At 26.0% G+C, this 24682-nt stretch overlaps 1 protein-coding gene across 5 annotated transcripts; it reads left to right on the top strand.

Annotated features, from left to right (window-relative positions):
- Positions 1–1942: 1942 nt before the first annotated feature.
- On the top strand, positions 1943–24636 carry LOC124815363 (uncharacterized). 5 transcript variants are annotated; one of them, XM_065815181.1, is made up of 8 exons: positions 1955–2134; positions 2461–2514; positions 4076–4103; positions 4420–4568; positions 13925–14135; positions 16271–16426; positions 16623–16685; positions 23950–24636. In XM_065815181.1, the coding sequence occupies exons 1-8, from the start codon at positions 2082–2084 to the stop codon at positions 24478–24480; spliced, it is 1245 nt and encodes a 414-aa protein (XP_065671253.1). In that variant the 5' UTR covers positions 1955–2081; the 3' UTR covers positions 24481–24636. The 5 variants fall into 5 exon arrangements, with proteins under 5 accessions (XP_065671256.1, XP_065671255.1, XP_065671253.1 ...); XM_065815185.1 differs by having other exon boundaries at positions 1969–2012; XM_065815184.1 differs by lacking the exon at positions 4076–4103 and having other exon boundaries at positions 1943–2012.
- The last annotated feature ends 46 nt before the right edge of the window (positions 24637–24682 follow it).

Below are 24682 nucleotides of genomic sequence, written 5' to 3'. Positions count from 1 at the left end.
AATTATTGCTACAACTTACCCCACCACGGGGTAAGTTGGTGCAAACTATAAAAATGATTCTTAATGTACTATTAAGACGAAAATTTATAGAAATTTTTTTACTATTAATTTTGGCAACAATTTGAAGTCAAAAAATTAATATTACTTTTAGCTGGTACCAAATATTAATACGTATAACAGCCAAAATAGTAGCCCACTTTTTATCTGTGAAAAAAAAACCTAAAAAAAAATTTTTTCAATTTATTTGTAAGAATAAATTTTTTCAATATTGTTAAAAATTAAAATTAAAAAAAAATTAATTTAATAAAAATATATATTTTTTCCATAGTAAATGCTATGAGCCAACTTACCCCGTGAAAATTTTTCCAACTTACTCCAAAAGCCTTTTTTTCAATTAAAGTCTATAGATTCTGAAAAAGACAACTTTGAAAAAGATTCTGACAGGAAATAGTAAACCAATTGTGACTAGAACTTTTAGAATAATTTTTTTTTTCATACGAATAAATATTTTCTTTGTAAAGTAAAAAGGATGCGATGTTCCAGAAGTTACGATTTTGTCCAAAAAACACATAAATTTATTGTGTCCCATGCGCATGTGCGAATCCTAATAATACTTTAGTGAATAATAAAATGGTCAATTAGGAAGGTTCTGTGTAATTTTTGTCACTTTCTGATGAAAGGCTTTGAAGATAAATGCAGTTTGTCAACTTACCCCGACTGCGAACTAGCCCTATAGTATGCCAATATTTTTTGAAATTTTATTTTTTAAAGGGGAAAATTTCTCTGAAAACAATCTTCTAGGAGACAATTTTTCCACAAATATATGCGTGTAATAAATCATTCTATATGTTTTCTTAGGTGCTGGATCCAAATATTACAGAAATTTGTGTGTTAAATAGCGTTATGGGATAAGAACATGTGTTTCCTGTCCAAAAGTATCGCAGAAATAAACAAGAAATGTTTAAAACTTAAATAGTTGCAAAGGTAGACAAGCACCTTTGTATGCACGTACTTGACCACTGAAACATCAATGTACAGCACGTTCAGTCTGGTATAAATAACCTACCTACATGACAGAATGAGGTGTCTACGTGACCAGCAGCACGTTCATTTTTCTATAAAAGCCCATTGTTTTAGTGCTGATTTTTTAAAAGTTATTTTTTGGGTTTAGTTGTCCCAAGAAGACTTTACAGCCTTCTCACAGAGCACCGTGGAAAAGCATTTAACTAGGAAGTTTATGCCTCCTTTGTTACTAACGGTGCAAAATTTGTCTAGAGCTTGCATCGAACTATGGTTCTCTTACTTCTAAAGCAAGCGCTCTAACCACTGCGCCACGACCGCTCAGACCAAATTTTTCATTTGGAATCATAATACACACCAATCTACCATGCCAAAGAACACGGATAGTTCAGTCAAAACTGGAAGCAATACGGTAACACAAGCAAAATAGTGGCGAAGAAATCCAACGACTGGATATCGAAAAACGTCTATGCGCTGTGTCAATAAAACATAGGCGAGAAGATAAGAGACAAGTACCAAACTTTCAATAACTTTGGTTAAACAACATAAAAATTCAAGTAACAAGAAAACGAGTCAATACAGAAAACTCAAGATTTCATCATGCGTATGACAAGCAAAGCCTATGACATCAAAACAAAATAAGGGCATCAATTAAGTTGTCTGTCGCCTGGGACAGCAACTTAATTGATGCCCTTATTTTTCTAAATTTTCTTACATCATCAGTTAACGGCTTTTTTTTTTGGAAACTTCTTTTATTTAGCGCTCCTTGGACATCTGCCACCAGGGACAAACTGTCCCTTTCGTCCCCCTCTACGTATGTAAAAAGGCCTGTTTATGTAAAATAAATAATAAAATAAATGGTAACAAAAACGATAATTAGTTACGTAAAACCGTCTACGTTAATCCGTTTCGTAATTGACGGTGTTTGCAATTATGAGCCGCTTCTAAATAATAACAAACGCATACAATTAATTATAAGGATCTTGTAGAAGGTTAATTATTCCAATTGTTAAAGAGAATTTAAAAAGAAAACCCCATTTTTTAATGGAAAAAGATTGAGTATGAATACTCTAAATACCCAAGAAGTTCGAAGAAAAAGACCCGGGACTTTCATGTATTTTTATATAAAGTATTAGTTCTAATATTATTTAATATATTGATAATTATCAATATGAATAATTATCAATGTATAAAATAATTGATTGAATATCAGTTATTAAATACTATTTTTAACAGTATTTAATAACTGAAAAAACTAATAGTTTTCAATTTATTAAGACTAACAAAAAATAGTATTTAATAAATTAAAAACTAATAGTTAATCAGTCTAGCAGCGATAACCAAAGGGTATTCGATAATGTATCAAATTCTTTCACAAATACTATAAATAAGCATTATTTGATACATTTAGTTTAAACTTAAGTTTTTTTTTAACTTTAGTTCGTCTGGAGTTGTTTCAAGACAAATCAGTACAGATGAAGTTGTAAATAAACGGTACAGAATAAATTTAATTTAATAATTTAAAAATATATTTTTTTAAATTATTATAATATAATATAAATTAAAAGGAATTTTGTAAAGTATTTTAAGTATATATTTTAAAGAGAGCTGCTATTTTTTAGCTAACATCTACTTCAAACTAGGTTTGACTCCAGAGGCTAACCTTTAAAACTTTTTTAAGTTTTATTAACTAAATATTCAAATATTTAGTCTACTAAAGAAGTTAAAAGTTTGTTTCTTTGGTCTTATAATTTTTATAAACATACACATTTTAAAGTTAGTCACATGCTTTAAAGTAATTTAATTTACTAAGGACAATTGAAACATTCAGGGTTTGTCATAGTTTATTTTGAACACTTTGAGCAGGACTTTTTTTTACTCAAAAATCTACTAAGGGGCTTTAAAAGCTATCAACTCAAAGATGTTGCTATGTTCAATGTTTTCAAATATTTTTGGTTTTAAATCAAATTTATGTGTTTAAAATAGATGGAGAAATGATAAAAATTAATTTTAATGAAGGAATTAACTTGCAATATATTATTAAACAAATTTTAACTATTTTTTTATTTCAATTTTTTGAACAAACTTTTAACTACTTAAAAAAATATAATTTGTAATTAGTTTTTGACTTATAGTTAAACAACTATTAACTTGCGAGTGGAAAAAATACAAAAAGTTTTTTTTTAATTTATAGGAATTCATTTATTGGCTATATTTGAAGAATAATAAAATTAAATTAAAAAAACAAAACAACAAAAAAACAAAACAAAAAACAAGTCGAGCTTAGTACTTCAAGGGGCATGGTGAGTTTAAACTCCTTTCAAAGCAATGTGGTTATGATGTATTTTTTATTTTTTTCATTCTGATTTACTCCCAACAAGGCTGCAAGCAGCCACTATTAAGTTGGGAGTTATTAGAAGAAAAAAAATAGAGTTGTAGAGCAAGGAAACAGTTGACAGAAGACTTAAAAAGTTGAAGGTTGTATGAGTCAGGTTAACATGAAGATGGGAGAGACAAATAAAAGTTTTTAGTGCATGCAAGGACAGATAGAGTAAAAAAACAGACTTTGCTGAATGACAAGTCAAGCGAGATTGAGTTTTAGTTGATCGAACTAGAGATGATAGCTTCTTTGAGCAGTGACTATGATAGTATTTGTAGAAAAGAGAAAGAGATACAACTTTACAACGATGGGAAAGAGGCTCAAACTTATTATTGTATCAGTATCAGTATTGGTAAAACACTTGTTATTTAAGTATTGATTAAGCACTTATTATATTAAGCAACATTATTATTGTATTGCATCAGTATTGGTAAAGCACTTACAAATCAAGTACTTTACCAAGTGCTTGCTTTGTAAGTAATTGCTTAGCACTAAAAATATTTTTGAACTATATGATCTGTAAAGAAAAATTAGTGAATAAGAAAATTTAATTAAAAGTTGAAAGTTGAAAAATATTTTTTACTGACTAAATTTTTAAAATCATAAAGATCATTTTCTGTATGCTTTTAATATACTGTTAAGAAGTTTATTAAAAAACATAGAATTGTATTTTAGGAAGCAAGTTTTAGATTTTCCTCTGACAGTAAGTTAAAGTTTTTCACATTTAGTTTATGAAGTATTTTATGTAGTTTCTTTTTTTTGTGTCATGTATTTTTATTTTCTAAAAACTCAGTTAAGAGAAAATTTGTAGAAGGTGAAAAAATATTGCAATTTTTTTAGCTACTTTCTGAACTATAAATATGCAAACAAAATAGATTTTGTTTGTATATTTTTTTATATTAATAGTTCATAGTTTTTATTATATGTTTGTAATATATCTTATGTTATAGATATATTTTGTTTTAATTTCAAATTTTAGTTTTAACTTTAAGATATATTTAAGTTTTAAACATTAATAGGTATCAAAGAAGTTGCATCTTAATGATCTTCCTAATCCTTCTTCATTTTCAAAGAGAGGAAAAACAAAAACATTACGTGGTAAAAAAAGAAGTTCACAAATGGATACCTATCTTCAGCTTTTAAAGAGGAAACAAACAGAGTTTAATTGGTAGAATTTTTATTTTATAACTGACTGCAAAAAGGATTTCTGAAAATAATAGTTTTTTAAAAGCTGCTGTTTTATTGTTTTTAAATTTGCAGCATTGATTAGTGTTCTGGCTCAGAACCAAGAAGTTTGAGGTTTGACGCAAGCTCTAGCCTAATAAGCATCATTGGTAAGGAAAGAGGTGTGAACTTCTAAGATAAATGCTTTTCTGCTGTGCTCTGTAATAAGACCATAAGGAATGGGAGCACCTTAATATCCACACATACAAAAAAAAAAAACTTTAAATTAATTTTTTTAATAAGTACAATTTTATTAAATACTTCAAAACCTAATATAAACTTTACTTTTTGTAATAGTATTTCAAAAAATACAAGTGCTGATAATGGCTTAATTGAAAGGTGTGATTTTATTTTTGTACAGAAGTTGGCGCACACTGAAAATATTTTTTCAATATCTAAAGTTGTTGAGTTGTTAATAATGCATCATAAAGCTTTTGTTGGTTATCTATATGTTGACCTGTATAGAAGAGTAAATTTACCCTTTAATCATCTGAAGTTATTGTGCTCAAAAAATTCTTGCTGTGATTCATTTTTCTTTAGTAATGCATTCCATTTTTCTTGCAGAGTTAAAATTTCATTTATTGGACTAGCAGTTGCTTGAACAATTTTAACATCGTTTTCACCAAAAAGTTGTGATAATAACTTGCTTTCAACTGCTATTGCATCTCTTGATGGCGTATGAAGTCAGTACTTAACAGTCTTGAATCTTCTCTGCTAAGGTTCTCTACAGCTAGTTTAATAGGTTTCATTGTCTTTACTAAATCTTTTAAGACATTAGAGTCTAAATTATTGACTATATTTAAATCTGCCTTTATTGCCCTTATTGACTATATTTAAACCTGTCTATTTTAATAAATTTCTTGAGTTGCCCTCTTTATTTTTATCAATGGCTCAAGCATTAGATAAAGCTCAATTTCTTTTCCAAAAAAAGCTTTTAACTGAAAAACATGATTTGGAACAGTTGACAGTTTGATGTATTTTATCAACTTACATAAGTTCTAAAGAAAATCATGAAATCATTTTCTATTATAAAGTGTACTCTAAAATTTAGACCATGAATAAAACAAAATTGACCTATAGCATCTTAACATTGAATGCAATTTTTGTTAGCTGATGCCAAATCTTTTTTTATTGTTTTTTCAGAAAACCATATTGAGTGTGCTGCATGAACCAAAAATTCAAATTAATCATTTCAATATCACATTTTATAGGTGACGTTGTCAGTTTTATCATGATTGTTAACTCTATTTTCATCCTATTAAAATATCTTCATTCTTTTATAGTAGTAACCTCATTGACAGTCATAAAAAAATTCTTTTACTGCTTGCCTGACTACAATAAGTTTAATAAAAATAGTTTAATGCTGAAGTTTAAAAAAATAATAATTAAAATGAATTAGAAGGATTTATTCTCTATTCAGATTTATCCTAGCTAATCAGCTGGTTTTGTATTATTTTTGAGATGGATGTACACTAGTGTGTTTCAAACAAAATGAATGTAATTCAGTTGACTAGGATTAACCTGTGGGAATTTTTATGACATTAAATCTTCTCATAACTGCTGAGTTTCTAGTATTATAGAATTTAACTTTTTAAATTGTGATTTATAACTTAGATTTAGGGATTTCTTGTTTGAGTTGTTGTTCTTCAAACTTTTTTAAAAGCTGATATGGTATTTCTTTGCTGGATTCCAGATTGGTACTGCATATTAAGATGGGTTTAACTTTTTGAATCATTACAAAAAAGCAATAAATAAAGTACTATGAAATTATTGTAAAAAAAACTTCATTATAAAAAGTACAATGATTGGCAAAAAGTTTTGTTTTATTTTTCTCAATCCATGATAAGTGTTTGTTGTACATGTATTTTAATATTGTTATTTAAAAAAGATACATTAGCATGTATCATATTAGAATCTATTCAAAACAGGAATAAAGGAAAAATAATTAAAAGATGCATTTTGAAGTCTGCCTAAATTAATTCAAAAAAAAAACCTCTATGTTTCAAATAGCTCTGTAAGAAAATAGCTCTGTAAGTTTTTTGCTTTTTTATTGATCAGCATATAAAATCACTAAAGCACTTCAAATTGTTCAAGTTAGTTTTTGTTTTGAGCGGTTCAAATTTCTGATGTCAGACAAAAGAAGTCAAGTTGCAATTGTTGCACATAAAGTCTAAGAATTAAGAAGGAGCCATACATTTTCTATGAGGTGGAGTCAAACCATGAGAAAAAGTTGTGGTTCCGCTAACCTGAACTAAATGTTGTGATGTTAACTGGCAATAATATTGTTTAGATAGTAAATCACAGTAGGTGATTTTTTAAAATGATAAATGCATAATTTTTTATTTTGACATGATACAATTTGTTGCTACAAATTATATAATGTCAAAAATTGTAATTATAAAAGAAAAAAGAAACAAAGTAAATGACTTTAAAATTGACAAATTAAGCCTAAAAGGCAAATAAAACGTTCTTATGAGTAAATACTTCTTTAATAAAGTTGTAACATTAAAAATAAATTTTAATATATTACAAAGGAGAATTCAAATTTTAAAATATTACAAAAGGAGAAGTTTAATTTTAAGGAAGAAGTGCTTGAGTTTCAGGCTAAAAAATAATACCTTTTAATATAATTTTTAAATAGGAGTTAGTCAAAATGCAAAATGGAAAAAAAAAAATCACATTTGTAAAAAAATGCTTTTATTATAGAAAAATTTACTTAAAAAATAAATAATTAAAGTTCCCTTTTTTAAATATTAAAATTTTAATTTCTTGTAAATCCTTCTTGTAAGATTTTAGTTTTTGTATATTTATAATATTGTATATTTATCTGAACATAAAATAAAAAAAGTTGCTTTAATAAAGTTTGTTATAAACCTTAATTAAAACAAGCTTTTTAAAATCTCTGTGCAAAAGAAATTTTAAAGAACTTTAAAATCTCCTACTTATACTTCTATTTGTTGGTTTAAATTTGCATGACATAATTTGTAAATAATCCCTAATGTACAAAAAATAAATGTACAAAAAGTGACATAAGTTTGTTATAACTTTTTTTTTTAACAGCATTTACTTTAGATTTTATTTTTTTTAAATGTTGGAGTTGTTTTATTATAGCTGTGGCACAATTTTTTTCTTTTACTTTAATACCATGAAAACATTCTTTTTAAGTGGCTTAGTTTTGTAGGATCCACATTAAAACCATTGGTCAATACCAACAAATTACAGTTTAAATTTTCATGCCGTTATGATACCATTGTAATCTATTTTATTGTATTTTCTCATGATTTTTTTAAACATTTTTAACAGATTCAAATTTGTATGGAGATATGGACATTTTACAAAAGTTTAGCTATTAAATTGCCAAATATAGGTTTATACCTTTATAACAAAAACAAAAAAAACAAAACAAATATAACAAGATTTATACCTTTAGAACCAAAACAAACAAGATTACTTTATTAAGATTTTTAACTACACCTAGTTTGTCAAAATTTAGCAAGTCAAATCAAATCAGCATAGTTATCAATATTTTCCCAAAAAAAAATGTGTTCAATATTCCTTATAAATACTGTATTCCTTATAAATACAATATTCTTTATAAATACTGTAGTTTATTGAAATATATATTAATTAAATCATTTATATAAAGAAAAAAAGTAATAAACAAATTTGAAGTAATTATAACTAAGTTTGCATTGTTTAAATAAAGATTAAGATAAATTTCACAATAACTTATAAGGATTGATTATAGGTTTTTTCTACTTTGATTTACTTCGATTTATTTAAAAACATATTTTTAATATATGAACATCAATAAATACAAGTATTTAGATAAAAAATTAGTATTTATTTGATACTTAATTTATTAAGTATCAAATAAATAGGTTTTTATAGAAAAAATAGAAAAAAATTCTAGGTTTTTTAATACTAGCATATTCAGCTTTTTAGTTATATATATACGTACATATTAGAGCTTCTCAAACAGGATCCTGGAAAAATGGGATCCTGCTGGTGAAAAATCATCCTGTTATCCCTGAATTTCAATGAAAATTCCTGGGAAGCCCAGGAATTTTTTTAAGCATTTTTTTTACCATTTTTAAAGATATTAAAAATATCATCACTTGAAATTTGTGTACTATTTACAGGGTTGCAAAAAAACCGGTTTTTTTGAAAAAAATCAAAAACCATAGGTTTTTTTAAAAAAACCAAAAAAATCATGGTTTTTTTGGTTAAAATTAGGTTTTTATTAAGTAATGCCGTATTTAGTTATCCTTTTAAATTAAAAAAAGTATAATGCATTTTATTTGAGTAAACTATATTTTTTATAAATATTACTGTAATATTTCATCAGAATTATTCAATACATCATTGTTTAATGTTCTATATATAAATACAAGCTTTGCTGCTTTTTTTATCCCCAATTGGTTTCTTAACTTAGAATGAACAAGGGCAAAAGTTGAAAAATTCTTTTGATTCCAGCACTAGAAGCTGGTGCATTTAATAAACCTTCAATGTCCATTATGTTACAATCAACAATTTTTAGAGATTTCCACCATTCTATTGGTGATACATTTTTTAAAACAGATTCACTATACAAATAGCTTTTATTGAATGGAGCAGATTTGGCTTTTAATTTGAATATTATTGGTAACAAATTCTTGAACTCTTTATCTGCGAAACTCATGGCAGCTTCATTTTCATTTTCAGAAAGATTACATCCAAAATATCTAGGATCTCTTGTGTTTGCCAGGAAATGAGCATCACTGATAGCCTGAAGGTATCTAGATTTAATTTTTTTTTTCGTTTGTTAAAAATGATAAACTGTTTATCAAATCTTTAAAAATTTCAACAGTGTCACTTATTTTTGTTTGATTTCTTTGCAACTTATCTAGAGCTACTGCAATTGGTTTTAATATTTTTAATAAATCTTCTGTGTTTCGCTTTATCTGTATATCTTACTTTTTTACCAATCATGGGATCTAAGTCTTTATTTTTTTCAAACATAGTGATAATGATGCTCCAGTTGTTGACATATTTTTCAAATGAATCACATACTGAATTCCAGCGAGTTTCAGTAGGAAGTGGCAGTTTTGTTCCTCCATTTAATTTATAAATTGCTCCAGCTCTATGATTATTTCTTATATATTTTACTATTTGTGTAACATTTGCTTACATTTTCGATGTTAAGATCATTTGCTAAAAGATTCAGTATATGAGCAGCACACCCATAAGTTATGATAATATCTCTTTCAGATGACAGTACTTGTCTCATTGATTTCATATTAGCTGCATTATCAGTCACAAAGCTTTTTACTGTGCATCCAAATTTACATCTTACAGAATCTATTGCTTCTTTTGCTAAATGTGTAAGATATTCACCAGTATGTGAATGACCAGAAGTGTTGATTGTTTCTACTAAAATGTTAATTTTATCTGTAATTACAGAGATACAAACTAAAGGTTCATTATGCTCATTACTTCAGCCATCAAAAGACATGGCTACAATTTTCCCATTCAATACATTACATTTTTCAATTTCTTCTGCGTAAACCCTATCTAATATTTCTCCTCCAATTTGAGTTCTATTAGGTAGAGTGTATCCTGGATAAAGCATATTGATAAATTTTTTATTTTTTATATATAAAATTCTTTGTATTCAACTGTTCTGAAGCTAGAGTTTGTATTGTATATAAATCTACCAAGTTGCTTTATTTGATCTATCAAGATCAAATAAATCTTTCTCTTTGAGGCTTGATTGTGTGAAAAACTTATCAATTTTCAAATATTTATCAGCTGTATATATGTATATATATATATATATATATATATATATATATATATATATATATATATATATATATATGTATATATATATATATATATGTATATATATATATATATATGTATATATATATATAAATGTATATATATATATATATATATATATATATATATATATATATATATATATATATATATATATATATATATATACACACACACACTCACATATATATATATATATATACACACACACTCACATATATATATATACACATATATATATCATTAAGAAAACTTCCTGATGAAATAAGTTCATCAGGAAGCAATGCTTCTTGATGAACCTAATGAAGGAGAAAAAGCCTGTGGAAGAAAACAGATAAATAAGTGTTGTTACTAATTTATTACTGCTCTGTTCTATAAGAACACTGAGGACTCTATTCAATGAAAAAACAGAAAAAAAAATCATGAATTTAAAAAAAATATCTATATTTAAGATTATTTTATTTGTTATATTTGTTAACAAAACCCTGTTAAAAAACTAAAGTTTTCTGTTTTAAGTTCAAATCTTTTTTTAAAAAACATTAATTTGGTTTAAACCAACATTTTTTTAATTGGTTTAAACCATGGTTTAAACCAATGGTTTAAACCATTTGGTTAAAATCATGCAACCCTGACTATTTACTTCTTTTCCCCTCTTGTAATGAATTTTGGTAAAAGTTAGAAAAATCGAGTATAGATGGCATTTACATCACCAATATTTTGCAGTTTTGGTTTGTGTCCCAAATAGATCAATTATTATTATTATTGAATTTGATTTGTAAATTGATTTGATTTATTTAAATTTTATATGTTGTACAGCTTATGTTGTTACAACATATAAAATTTAATTTTTATATGTAGCATAAAAATTAATACATAACATATAAAATTTAAATAAATCAAACCAATTTATAAATCAAATTCAATAATACTTGAGGCAGAGGATGTATTACTGTTTATGTTAGATGTTTTATACAAAAATAAAGGTTGATTTTTGGTTAGGATGCTGCAGTATGTGCAACAGAGAATTGTTGAAAGATGGAATAAAAATTTAGTTACAAAAACAAAAATGCAAAAATATTTAAATAATCCATCAAATTATAAACATAAATTGGAGATGGATTCTATATTATTATTGTCTTCCGAATCAGTTCATATTATATTCATATTCATGTTCATATTCATGCTATGGCTAAAAAATGATTTTCTAAGCTATTTGTTGAGGATATTAATTATGGTAGTACTTCCGCTGATATTTAAGAATTAGAATGCAGTAATGATGGGACTGAAACATTGTTTATGGCCAAACCAAATTTATTGACTAAATCTGAATTAACACTTAATCAAAAATTGAATGCTGCCATTATGAATGTTATTTGAATTGAGAGTCCAGAAGATGTCTTATATGACATTAACAACATCACAAAAAAAAATTAGTATTTTTGATGCAACGAAAAAGAGTATAAATAATTTAAAAAAACTATATAATGCTCAATAATTTTGTATTAAGTTTCTTTAATTATAAAAACAATACTATCAAAAATGCATTTTTTGTGTTTTTGTTTAAATTTACATGTTTTTTCCCATATGATTGGACAAAATTAAATTCCTGGGGTTCCGGAAAATGAAACATTTTTGTCCTGCGACCTTGGCAATTGAATTTTTACGGGAAATAAGAAACCATAGTACATATATGGAAAAAAAAGCTAAAGGTTCTGGTATCAAAAATCTAGCAAAAATTTCTTAAGATAATAAAAAATTAGTATTGAGTGGAATCATTTTTATTGATGCTCATGTATTAAATTAATCCAACTTTAGTGCGAAATGTCATCATTTAAATGATAACATCTTGCATTTTTATATATTTATTTATTTATTAGCATGCCTAGTACATAATACATAATACTAGTACATTGTACATTACATACGGTTTATATATGTAGAGTTTTTTAGGTCAGCTATGCAATGTGCACAACTTGTTTTAAAGATTTAACTAAATAAAATATTTAGCTCTTCTTTTTTTTTATGTTGACATGCAAATCAGGATTTTGTTTTTGTATTAAGTTTGTATTATTCAAAGTAAAGATGACAAAAAAGTTTAACAAAAGTAGAAATTAATGAGTGGTTATCTACGCTACGTGCAAAAAGCTTTTTTTTTTAAATTTTAACTTTAAAGTAACTTTTCTCTAAAATTATTATTTTTATATTCGTAAAACCTTTTTTTCTTCGATAACAGTTATTTAGTCTTAATTTATAAGTGTTTTAAGTTTTAATAATGCTTACAGGTCAAAGAATATTTATTGTTAAAACATACTTATTTTTAAATTAAGATGTCACTAAAAACATGAACTTCTGTAACATCTTCTGATAGACTATAATTTTATGTTTGCAGAATATTTTTTTATGATTCAGAAACTATTGCAAGAAACTATTGCGACTATCAGAAACTATTGCAATAGATTTAATTGTGTTTATTAAAAAAAATATTCTGATAAACACAAAATCGTTTTTATTTATTGATTTAATTGTTGTAAACAACACAAAAGTCGTTTCTTCTGAAGAGGTATATATATTTTTTATATTATATATTTTAACAGTATTTTCAAATACTGTTAAAATACTTCAGAAAACAATTCAATTTTTTTCATATATTTTACTTTAACATTTAACATTTAAAAATGAAAAGTTATTTTGATTCCACAGAAGTCTTTTTGTTGTAGTCGAAACTTTCTCATACTTTTTGCAGTTTCTTTCAGTTACAATTTTTGGAAAATTTTGCTTCCGTATTTGTCTTTGAAGTCTTTTATTAGATTTAGATTTTTTTTCTTCGGAATTACTTTTTATGTAGTTCAGAACTTTTATTTTTTTTAAATTGATGGCTTCAATGAAAAGTGAATTTACAAGCAAGTTTTTGAATAATTTTACTAATTCTGTAGTATTTACACTATGCAAACTTTTTTTTATTTTGATTGGATGATTAACCAACAGATTTCTGGAGAAATTACATACTTTTAAATTTATTATAAATGTTTTGTAGTTTCAAATAAGTTTCTCTTTAATTGTTTATTAGTAATTAAAAAAAATACAAACAAACTTGTGACAGTTTTTTTTGTAATCAGCTAGTTGATTTTTGTAATCAGCCTGATTTTTATGGATATATATATAGTATATATTTTATATATATATTTAATGCCAATTTTTTTGGTTATTACAAAACTTTGAAATGAAAAGTTTGCATAAATAATATTCAAAAATTAAAAAAAAAAATTCACAGTTAACATTTTTTTTTCCGCAACAGCCAGCTATGCAGCATGATTATATAAACTATTTTTCTTATATCGTGCTAAATATTTTTAAATTTATTTTGTGTGCTTCAATAATTTAAACCAGTTTTGCTGCTGATCTGATTAACACTAACTGCTAAATTTTACAAATTTTTTTTTTATGTTTATAATATGTGACCCTGATATATATGTTTAGGGTATGTGACCCTGGACTGCAAGAAGATGATAAAAGTTTTTATGAAGATTTAAATGAAAATAGTTGTAATGATATGAATGAAGCAGCTGAACTATATGCTGTTAGTGGTGAGGCTGTTGTACCTCAACCATTAATCAAACCAAAGCAGTATGAAAATAAGTACTTGATTAATTCTGCTGAAGTCAGAAGAACTTCTAATGTAGAAACAGAGGTTAGTGTAATTAATGATTCCTTTAAAGTAAAAACTAAATGTCATCATTCTAACAATCTGTAACAAAGTCCTGTTCAATGACAAACTAGTGGATGGTGGGGGTTATAACAGTTATTTTTCCGCAGTTATACAATTTTTAATATAAACTCTAGTAAAAATATTTTTGTTGTGGCAAATCTATTCATTTATTTAATTATTCATTTATATAGAATTTTTAGTTGTACTACATGGTAAGTAAAATGTTTGAAAATATTTCTTTAACAATTTATTATTAAAATTTTTTAATAATATTACCTCCCCAGGCCACAGGAAGCCTCTACAACCGAGGAGCAAGAAGAATGTTTTTTAGGAAACCAAACTAAAATTTTTGAAAAAGTATAGAAATAAAAAAGTTGAAAAAGTTTAAATAAGAAAAAAGTTTTTTGAAAATGTTTAGAGAAAAATACGCCCTAGAATACATTTCATCTCTATTATAAGGTAGTTTTAGAAATAGGAATAATTCATTTTTTTAATGTATAATTAAATATTTGTTACAAAAAGTTTCATATGAAATATTAAATAGTTTTTAGTGCACACATTTAAAATTTCTTAATGAAAAGGTTCTCGTATTCACTCTGAAACCAAAGGATTTTTTCAAGTTTAGTTATAGTCTATAGAAATTGTGGTGCTCATATTTTATTTCTATAGAAAGTGTAGTATTCTTTATATATAATATGTATATACCAGGGCTCAATCTAACGGTCGGACATTGTCAAGCTAAAACCTCAGATTTTCTGCTCAAATTACAAAGTAATTGGACATTTTGACCAACAGGAATTAAATTCTACAAAATAAAGTTTAGACAGGAATGGCGTAAGATCGAACACTTTTGCTGACCATGCTAATGATTTTTTTTTGTTAACAAATTTATCACGACTGTTGTGATGATTCAAACGTTTCAGAAATGCACTGAAAAAAGAAACGTTAACCTAAACTTAAACTAGAAAAAAATTTAAAAATCTAAAGAAAAACAATTCCTTGCGAAAAAGAAAATAAATTAGCTTTAAAATAAAACTAAAAAAACTCTTTAAATTACTTTTTGTTACATTTTTAATTGCATTTGAAAAAATTACTTTAAAACTGATCTTTTAAAACGTTTAATAAAAGTTATGCAAAACGCGTTTACATATTGCTTCTATTGATTGTTTAATAAATGAACAAATTTATTTATTAATGAAAAGAAAAAAATTTAATATTTTTAATTTCTACAAACATTTTATTAAAAAAGTTGCAAAAAAAAAATTGTTTAAAAAAATAATGTTGTCTTTTTAATATCGTAATTTTAAATCATTTTATGATTAAGTTAGTAAGCCAAGTTAAAAAAAACAAACTTAAATAATTCTTTGTAAAATAGAAACAAAAAAAATAAAAAGAAGCAATTAAATCATGGGAAGATTCAATTTAACTTATTCATAATTTAAAGTAACTTAAAAAAATAATCTTTTAAAAGATTTTTAGAATGACATAGAAAAATAGTTTCAAGTGTTTAAATTTATTAAAAAAAATACATACCCAATAAAAAAAATATTTAAAAATAACATTTAATTTACACATAATGCGTTTAATTTTTAATGATCATTATAATTAATTTTTGATTTTATTTTATTTAAAGCATAAAATAAAAACTTTAAAAAAGATCATTGATTAAAAGTTATTCGTAACTTAACAATTTTTTAAATTGTATTTAAATTATTAAAACATCAAAACAGCCCTTGTCAAATTGTAAAGAAAAAAAAAAATAAGCCATGTCAGTTATAGCCTGAAATTTTAAGTTTAAAAAAACGTACAATATTAAATTGAAACCATTTTATAAAAAAACAAAATCTCTGATGAATTATTCTAAATAGTAAGGAAAGAAACTACAACTTCACTAGACTAATGTTAAATAAACTGAATAACATGACAAAGATTTTGATTGCATAACTTGGTTCCATAAAGCCGTAAAAATTATATTTTAAAAATTTGATTGGACACTGTCCGACCTAAACAAGTTTTGATCGGACATTTTGTCTGGGACTTTATAAAAAATTAAATTGAGCCCTGATGTACAAGTATGTTTTAATGTTAATCAAAAATGTTTATCATTTTTATAACAGGCAGTTAAAAGCGACAAAACGGTTTGTGATTTGTCTAAAGTTTTAAATCTATCAAATAATAAATGTAACCGTGTAAAGTATGAAGAAAGAGAGGTACCTTTGAAAGTATACTCTTCAACTTCATTGAACTCTTCAACTGTCTCGAGAGTTCCGAAGGTTATAACTTTTGAATTTAATTGAGATTTTTAATATTAGCATATAACTTTTTTCATTTAAAATTTAGTCAACAAAATTGATGTGTCTTATTTTATAAATGTTTTTACTATTTAAAAATTTATTTTCTTATTATGATATAATATAGCTAGTTTATTAATTATAATTAATTAATTGCCTTCTAATTTTTTATTTCTAGACAACAACATTTACTGAAGAAAATATTTCATCTGATGGTTATAAACCTAATTTTTCATTTAATGTATGGTAATATTATCAAAGTATTGTGATTTGATTATAAGCATTCATTACATCCGTTTTTAATTCTAAATTTGTTTATTGTTTACGTTCCCATAAACAAATGAAATTTGTTCAAACTCTGGGTACACATGCAAATTAAACATAGTTGTAAACCTTGGGTGGTAATCTTTTGGTATGATTACAAAAAAGATTACAAGGTTATCCTGTTTAATCTTCCTTATTGAGGTATTACAACTAAAATAGTCAGTTCTGAGCTGCAATAGAGATTGCCAGGAAGGTCATCCAGTTATAAAATATTATTTTTTCAAAAATTTGTTTATTCTAAATTTGTTTATTGTTTACGTTCCCAAAAACAAATGAAATTTGTTCAAACTCTGGGTACACATGCAAATTAAACATAGTTGTAAACCTTGGGTGGTAATCTTTTGGTATGATTACAAAAAAGATTACAAGGTTATCCTGTTTAATCTTCCTTATTGAGGTATTACAACTAAAATAGTCAGTTCTGAGCTGCAATAGAGATTGCCAGGAAGGTCATCCAGTTATAAAATATTATTTTTTCAAAAATTTGTTTATTCTAAATTTGTTTATTGTTTACGTTCCCAAAAACAAATGAAATTTGTTCAAACTCTGGGTACACATGCAAATTAAACATAGTTGTAAACCTTGGGTGGTAATCTTTTGGTATGATTACAAAAAAGATTACAAGGTTATCCTGTTTAATCTTCCTTATTGAGGTATTACAACTAAAATAGTCAGTTCTGAGCTGCAATAGAGATTGCCAGGAAGGTCATCCAGTTATAAAATATTATTTTTTCAAAAATTTGTTTATTCTAAATTTGTTTATTGTTTACGTTCCCAAAAACAAATGAAATTTGTTCAAACTCTGGGTACACATGCAAATTAAACATAGTTGTAAACCTTGGGTGGTAATCTTTTGGTATGATTACAAAAAAGATTACAAGGTTATCCTGTTTAATCTTCCTTATTGAGGTATTACAACTAAAATAGTCAGTTCTGAGCTGCAATAGAGATTGCCAGGAAGGTCATCCAGTTATAAAATATTATTTTTTCAAAAATTTGTTTATTCTAAATTTGTTTATTGTTTACGTTCCCAAAAACAAATGAAATTTGTTCAAACTCTGGGTACACATGCAAATTAAACATAGTTGTAAACCTTGGGTGGTAATCTTTTGGTATGATTACAAAAAAGATTACAAGGTTATCCTGTTTAATCTTCCTTATTGAGGTATTACAACTAAAATAGTCAGTTCTGAGCTGCAATAGAGATTGCCAGGAAGGTCATCCAGTTATAAAATATTATTTTTTCAAAAATTTGTTTATTCAGAAATCAATAATATTTATAATAAGCAATCCATAAGCAATAAAATGTTTATAACATTGATAAAGAGGTACCAGGCACTTCTATGCTGAGAAGTATTGGACACAATCTGTGTTGATGTTGCCTGTGTCACATGTTGCTGAATGCTTTTGTGCGCCTTGATGTTGTCTTTTAGATGTGAAGACTATGTTTGGGTGACAGATTTGAGATTGGGTCTAACGTTCATTTTGTAAAGCATTTTCCAAAGTGTGAGATTGCTGCTTCAGAAAGATATCTTAAACTGACTAAGTGCCTGGTTTCCCTTTTAGCCGTTGCTTCAACTTGATGCTTGACTCTGTTTTGATGATGCCTAGTTTTTTATTGTTGTTGTTGTAGTGCTTGATGATTCACTCATGAATGATGCTCCCCATTTTCTTGCGCATTACTTATTTTAGTGATACTGGTCTGTAATTGAAGTGCTTTCTTCTGCTACTGGTCTTAAAGATTAGTATTATATTAGATAGTTTTCATAATTTAGGTACTTTGCTTTTGGAGACTTTTTTTTATATATATTCTACTTGAGTCTAGAAATTCATATATAAAGTTTCAATAAAACAGGTGTTTTATTGAAACTTTATATATACTTTATAAGCTTATGCACAAATGCAATTTTTGACATTGACATTATAGATTATGCAGGAGTTATATATAGGTTTGCACTAGATTTTTCAATCATGTTTTGGGTTGAACAAAAATTACTTTTTTTGGGGTTAACAAAATTTAATTTTTCTACATCCTAGACGATGTTATCTTTTATTCTAATTTTATATATGTATATATATATATATATATATATATATATATATATATATATATATATATATATATATATATATATATATATATATATATATATATATATATATATATATATATATATATATATATATATATATATATATATATATATATATATAGGTATATATATATATATATATATATATATATATAGGTATATATATATATATATATATATATATATGTATAGGTATATATATATAGGTACATATATATATATATAGGTATATATATATATATATATATATATATATATATATATATATATATATATATATATATATATATATATATATATATATATAGGTATATATATATATATATATATATATATATATATATATATATATATATATATATATATATATATATATATATATATACCTATATATATATATATATATATATATATATATATATATATATATATATATATATATATATATATATATATATATATATATATATATATATATATATATATATATATATATATATATATATATATATATATATATATATATATATAGAACCCTTAGATGTTGTCCGAAAGTTTTTTCCATATTTTGTTGACATAGAGTAAAAATTAAAATTCAAGACCGGAATTTTTTTTTTTTAATAATGATAGACTGCCTGCCCCAACCAAACCCTCAGTCGATGTAGCAGCACTCTCTTGCGGGTCAGGCTATTTGTCAGTCGATGTAGCAGCACTCCCTTGCGAGTCAGGCTATTTGTCAGTCGATGTAGCAGCACTCCCTTGCGAGTCAGGCTATTTGTCAGTCGATGTAGCAGCACTCCCTTGCGAGTCAGGCTATAAGATAGTCGATGTAGCAACACTCCGCGCATGATTTACAGTAAAAAAAATAAAAACATTTTATTAAAAAAAATAAAAATAAAAACATTTTATTAAAAAAAATAAAAATAAAAACATTGTTTATATTGTTAAAAACATTCAAAATGTTTTAAAAACATTCAGAATGTTTTTAAAAACATTCTGGTCAATTAAATTTGCGTTTTTGTGGTTTTTTTAAAAAACGATTAATTTGTAATTAAATTAATGGTTTTGACTTTCGTCCAACACGGAAATGTTGGACGAAAGTTAAAAGTAATTAAAAGTGACGTATATGTTGGCGTAAGAATCACTTTTTTCCTTCCGCTCTTCCCAAAGCCAACAAACTATAGATCTATAGGTATATATATATATATATATACCCGTCATTTCCGCAAAATTTTTGATTATTAAAAGTCGTCATTTGATTTCTAGTACATTTTGATGAGTACATAGTAAAAATCATATTCATTTTTATTTAAAGTTTTATTTACTCCCTCCACCAGTGCATTGAAGTTTTTAGACTTTTCTTGAAATTTTACGCTACTAATGCGCCAACTTAGTTTGCGCATTTATATAGTCGATTTTTGCAATGAAAAAAAACTTTCAGGAAACAACCACATTGTATTGTTCCATTAATTTATTATAGTAATTTTATTTATAGATGTAGTTTAAAAATCTAACAATTTATTTTCTTTCAATTATTGCTTTTTTTTAATTTAAAACATCCGAATCACAAATATAGACTCAAAAACATAATCAATCACTTTATCATTTTAATATTATACAGTATGGTTAGTTAAATGTAGTTTCAAAAGTTAATCAAATTTTTTTTGGTACTATCTAAATGTTTTGCTCTATGCTCTGCCTTTGACAGAGGAATATCTTGCTTCAATGCTTCATTTATGCACACTTTCGAGTAGTCTTGAATTACTTTTAGCGCTCTTTTGGCAGGATCATTTCCTACATGTAGTTTGTAAACCCAGTCCTTAAATCTTCTGTAAGTGCTGTATTTCCCCCATTCCTTACAACTAACTTGACACCATTAAAGATCGTTCTTTGTAAATCCAAGGTTCTCAAAAACCAACCAACTCATGTCTCCTACAAATGATGACAGATTAGAAGTATTAGGATTTTTGTATTGCTCTTGAAAATTTGGCTTGCCAACATCCTATTTAGAGTCAGAGTTAAACAGCTTTTTAGCAACACTTTCGCTAGCTTTGGGCATTAGTTTCTTGTCAGCTATGGAGAAAATAACTGCTCTCTGGTTGTGGTACCAATGATGTCATTTTATCACGTCAATGCATGCTTGGGCAATATCAGGTCTTTTAATTTTAAAATTTTCCATATCTCTGATTGCTTGTAAATCCATATATGGAGTCGTACATGCAAAAGGAGCTTTTAAAAACCAAAAAGTATAAAAAACACCAAAAAACACCAAAAAACACCAAAAAACTGTAAAACGTGACATATCATTTGCAGGAAAAAGATTTGAATCAAGCTGTGGACTAAGAAGACAAAGTACAAGATTATAGATTGATTTAGCAAGATATCTTGCATGATGGAAGGCACCAGGTCTTTTAAAATAAAATCCCGTGACAAGTCCGCCTAAGTATACAACTGTTAACTCGCAAAGGTACTTATAGTCACCTCTGGGAAATATGTTTTCTTTTAAAGCTTCACTGCAAAACTGTAAGACTTTATCAGCCTAGAAAAAATATTCAATTTATTATGAGAAATTATTTGTTTATTGATAAAAAATATGTTTTATTAATGTTATATATTTTCTTTCCTAATAATAAGTCTTAACAGTTTAAAATCTATAAAGTGTTTTTATCTCACCTTATTTTCAATATAATTTATTCCTTTAGCAAACATTTTGTCCCAGTTATCACGTAATGTTTTAAATGTATTGTCTGTAGGTCTTGTTGTAACTTTGCCTGTCGCTTTTTCTATTTTTTTAGCTCGGAATTCTACAACATGGTGCCTACATGCTAACCAAATTAGTGGTTTGCCTCTGGATCTCTCAATGATCGACACTGCTCCATTAATCCGTCCAGTATTACTTGCAGTTGTATCAAAGGATACACTATCAACTGCTTTAAAAAGATTCCATACATTTAAAACCTTTTTTATTGCAATAGCCTGGGTTATTCCACACCCATCAGAAATTCCAATTACTCTAATAAGCTGGGGCTCATTGAGATCTGGTGAGCTTTCAACTACTACTTTTTGTGTCCAGGTGATGAGTCAGAGATAAGTGTTTAGCTTTTGAGATAAAAGATTCCTTCATTTTAATTCCTTCATTCGTTAAGACCATTTTGTTATGCCTTCTAGAAAAATTGTTTCTGATAGTGAAAACTTATTCAAATTTCCATTGCCTGCATTTATGATACTTGCAATTATAGCTACCGGACATGTTGAAGAAATATTGTATCTTTTTGCAACAACTGATGTTGATTTAATTATATCTTTAGACAAAGAAACCATTACAAAATCATCAGTTTTTTCCTTTTAAATTGCATTCTTTAAAGTCTATATCTAACTCATCTGAGTCTACAAATTCAGTATCAGAATGTTTTTGAAGACTTGATTGAAAATGTTGTTAGACGATTGTTGACCTATCATTTTCGCTTGAAATTGATTTGTTTTTGCAATCTTTCTTTTTATAAACTTTTCATAATTTCTGTCCTTAAGATCCATTGACCACTTTCGCAGGCTTTTTTGGTCGTCCAAAAACATACAATCTTCTTTTCTGGTTGGAAGTGATTTAGTTTTATCTTTCATTATTATGTCATTAACATCTAAAGGAGAAATGTCGAAAAGATTACGCATTTCTCCCCAAAATTCTATGCACGATTTTTTATACCCAGTAGATACTTTAATTCTGTTTGCTTGTAATCTACTTCTGCGATTTTCCAATTCCATTATGTTATTCCAATAAGATATAAGTTAAAAAGTAAAGTTAATTACTAGCATTTTATCATATTTGTACCAATGTTATTTCTGTCAAAATTAGAAATTAATAGTATTATTTATTCCTTATTTGTTTATGACAATATATGAATTGAAGCCTTTTCCTATATATTAACTAAGGCTTTAGTAACACACATCAAGCTGTTCTCTTTTGTCTGACAACCACCAGATTCGTTACATTTAGGTGTAAAAAAAAGTGTAGAAAGGGGGCAGGCATCCTGAAGTCTATCAGATTTAGAAATTGATGTCATAACGTATTTTCTATAATGAAGATATCCAAGCACTTCTCCTTTTGTTGGCAGCTTATTATCAGGTAGCTTTTCGATGGTTTTTTCTACCAAAAAAAAACTTTTTTGACCTTGTTTGAGACATCGCATATATTTTTCCAAATTCCAGACAATAGTAAGTGCAATGTTTAATAAAAAATTTCTTATATATGTTTACAATGTCCCTAGAGATATAAATTAAAATCGCGCGTGAACCAAACCTTGAATTATACATATGGTAATACTAGTAATAAACCTGTTTTATTGTAAGATTTTTAACATTTAAGATTTCCCAAGTGAGTATTTTACGTTACATTTTAAGTTTAATTTATTAAGTCGTATTGAATAAGTTATGTAAAATACTAGCGTAAACAATACTTTTCGCTAAAACAAGGAGATTCAAAGCAGATGTTAAAAAATTCAATAGACTGGAGGAGGTAGTAAATTCAATTTAAAAAAAAAATATTTATAATTTTCTTTATTTACTCTTCAAAATGCACCAGAAATCAAATGACGACCTTCGAAAATCAAAAATTTTGCGGAAATGGCGGGGGCTAATATGTATATTGTCTTTTTTCTTTCTTTAAAGCTATTTTAATGTCTTTTTTTTCTTATCTCTTTCATGGTGAAGTTATTATTTAGAATTTGTATAGTATATGTTTGTATAGTTTTACATTTTTTTGGTACAAGACCTAAAAATGAAGTAGTCATTGTTTGTAGTAACCATGGCTACCTCTAAAATAGTTTTTTTTAAATTAAATACAAAAACAAACTATAAAGAAGTTTGAATAGTTAACCAAAAGAAGTTATTTTGTGTTTTGTTGATGTATTTACCAATAATTATCAAAAAAACAAGCTTTTTTGAATAAAAGAAAATCTATTAGAGTTTATATCCTGTATAATGTCAATATATTTATATTTTACATTTCTACCAATAATTGTCAAAATAATTTATTCTGTATTAAAAGAAATTTATTATAATATATAGAAAATTAATGCAATTCTTCTCACCTAGATTTATTCTACATTTGCAGTAAATGAAGTTGTTCCAAGTGTTGATCATTTAACTAATTTGCAAACCACTGTTAAGAATCAAAATTATCCAATTTTTTTAAATGCAGACAAGGAACAACAAATAAAAAGATCCTATCAAATTGAAGAACCAACGTTGCCAAAACAAACCACATATATGATCAATAAACACTCTTTTCATGGAATGTATGCTCACTTTTCGCGCGAAAGATTTGAAAGCCAAGTTGTAAATTTTGAAAAATTTTTAGGAAATGAAATTAAAAATTTTGATCTACTTTCTAATGATAGATCAGTAAGCAATAGAAATCAAAAATTATCTTCAAAAAATCAGTACTACAATATTTGCAGCAGCTTTCCAGAAAAGGTTAGCAACAGCTTTCCACAAAATGTTTGCAACAACTTTTCACTAAATGTTGGCAACAGCTTCCAACATAATGTTTGCAACAGCTTTCCACAAAATGTTCAATTTTCTGATTCACCTGGCACAGAAAATAAGAATGATAAACATTTTTAGTGAAAAATCTTATTAAAAGTTTCTATTTGACATCAACAAAAGGAAACCAAAGAATAAATAGTGCTTTGTTATTAATGATTGTGTTTTAATGGAATGTATTTATAAAAATATTTATAAATAAATTTATTTTATCTATATATTTTACATTTTACTTAAGTTTGAAGTTTTGTTTTTGTATTTAAAAAGCAAGTTAAACCTAATA

The sequence above is a fragment of the Hydra vulgaris genome, chromosome 13 (assembly GCF_038396675.1).
Source record: "Hydra vulgaris chromosome 13, alternate assembly HydraT2T_AEP".
Lineage (NCBI taxonomy): Eukaryota > Metazoa > Cnidaria > Hydrozoa > Anthoathecata > Hydridae > Hydra > Hydra vulgaris.
The sequence above is the reverse complement of the archived record's forward strand: the minus strand, read 5'-3'. Positions and strand labels throughout refer to the sequence as shown.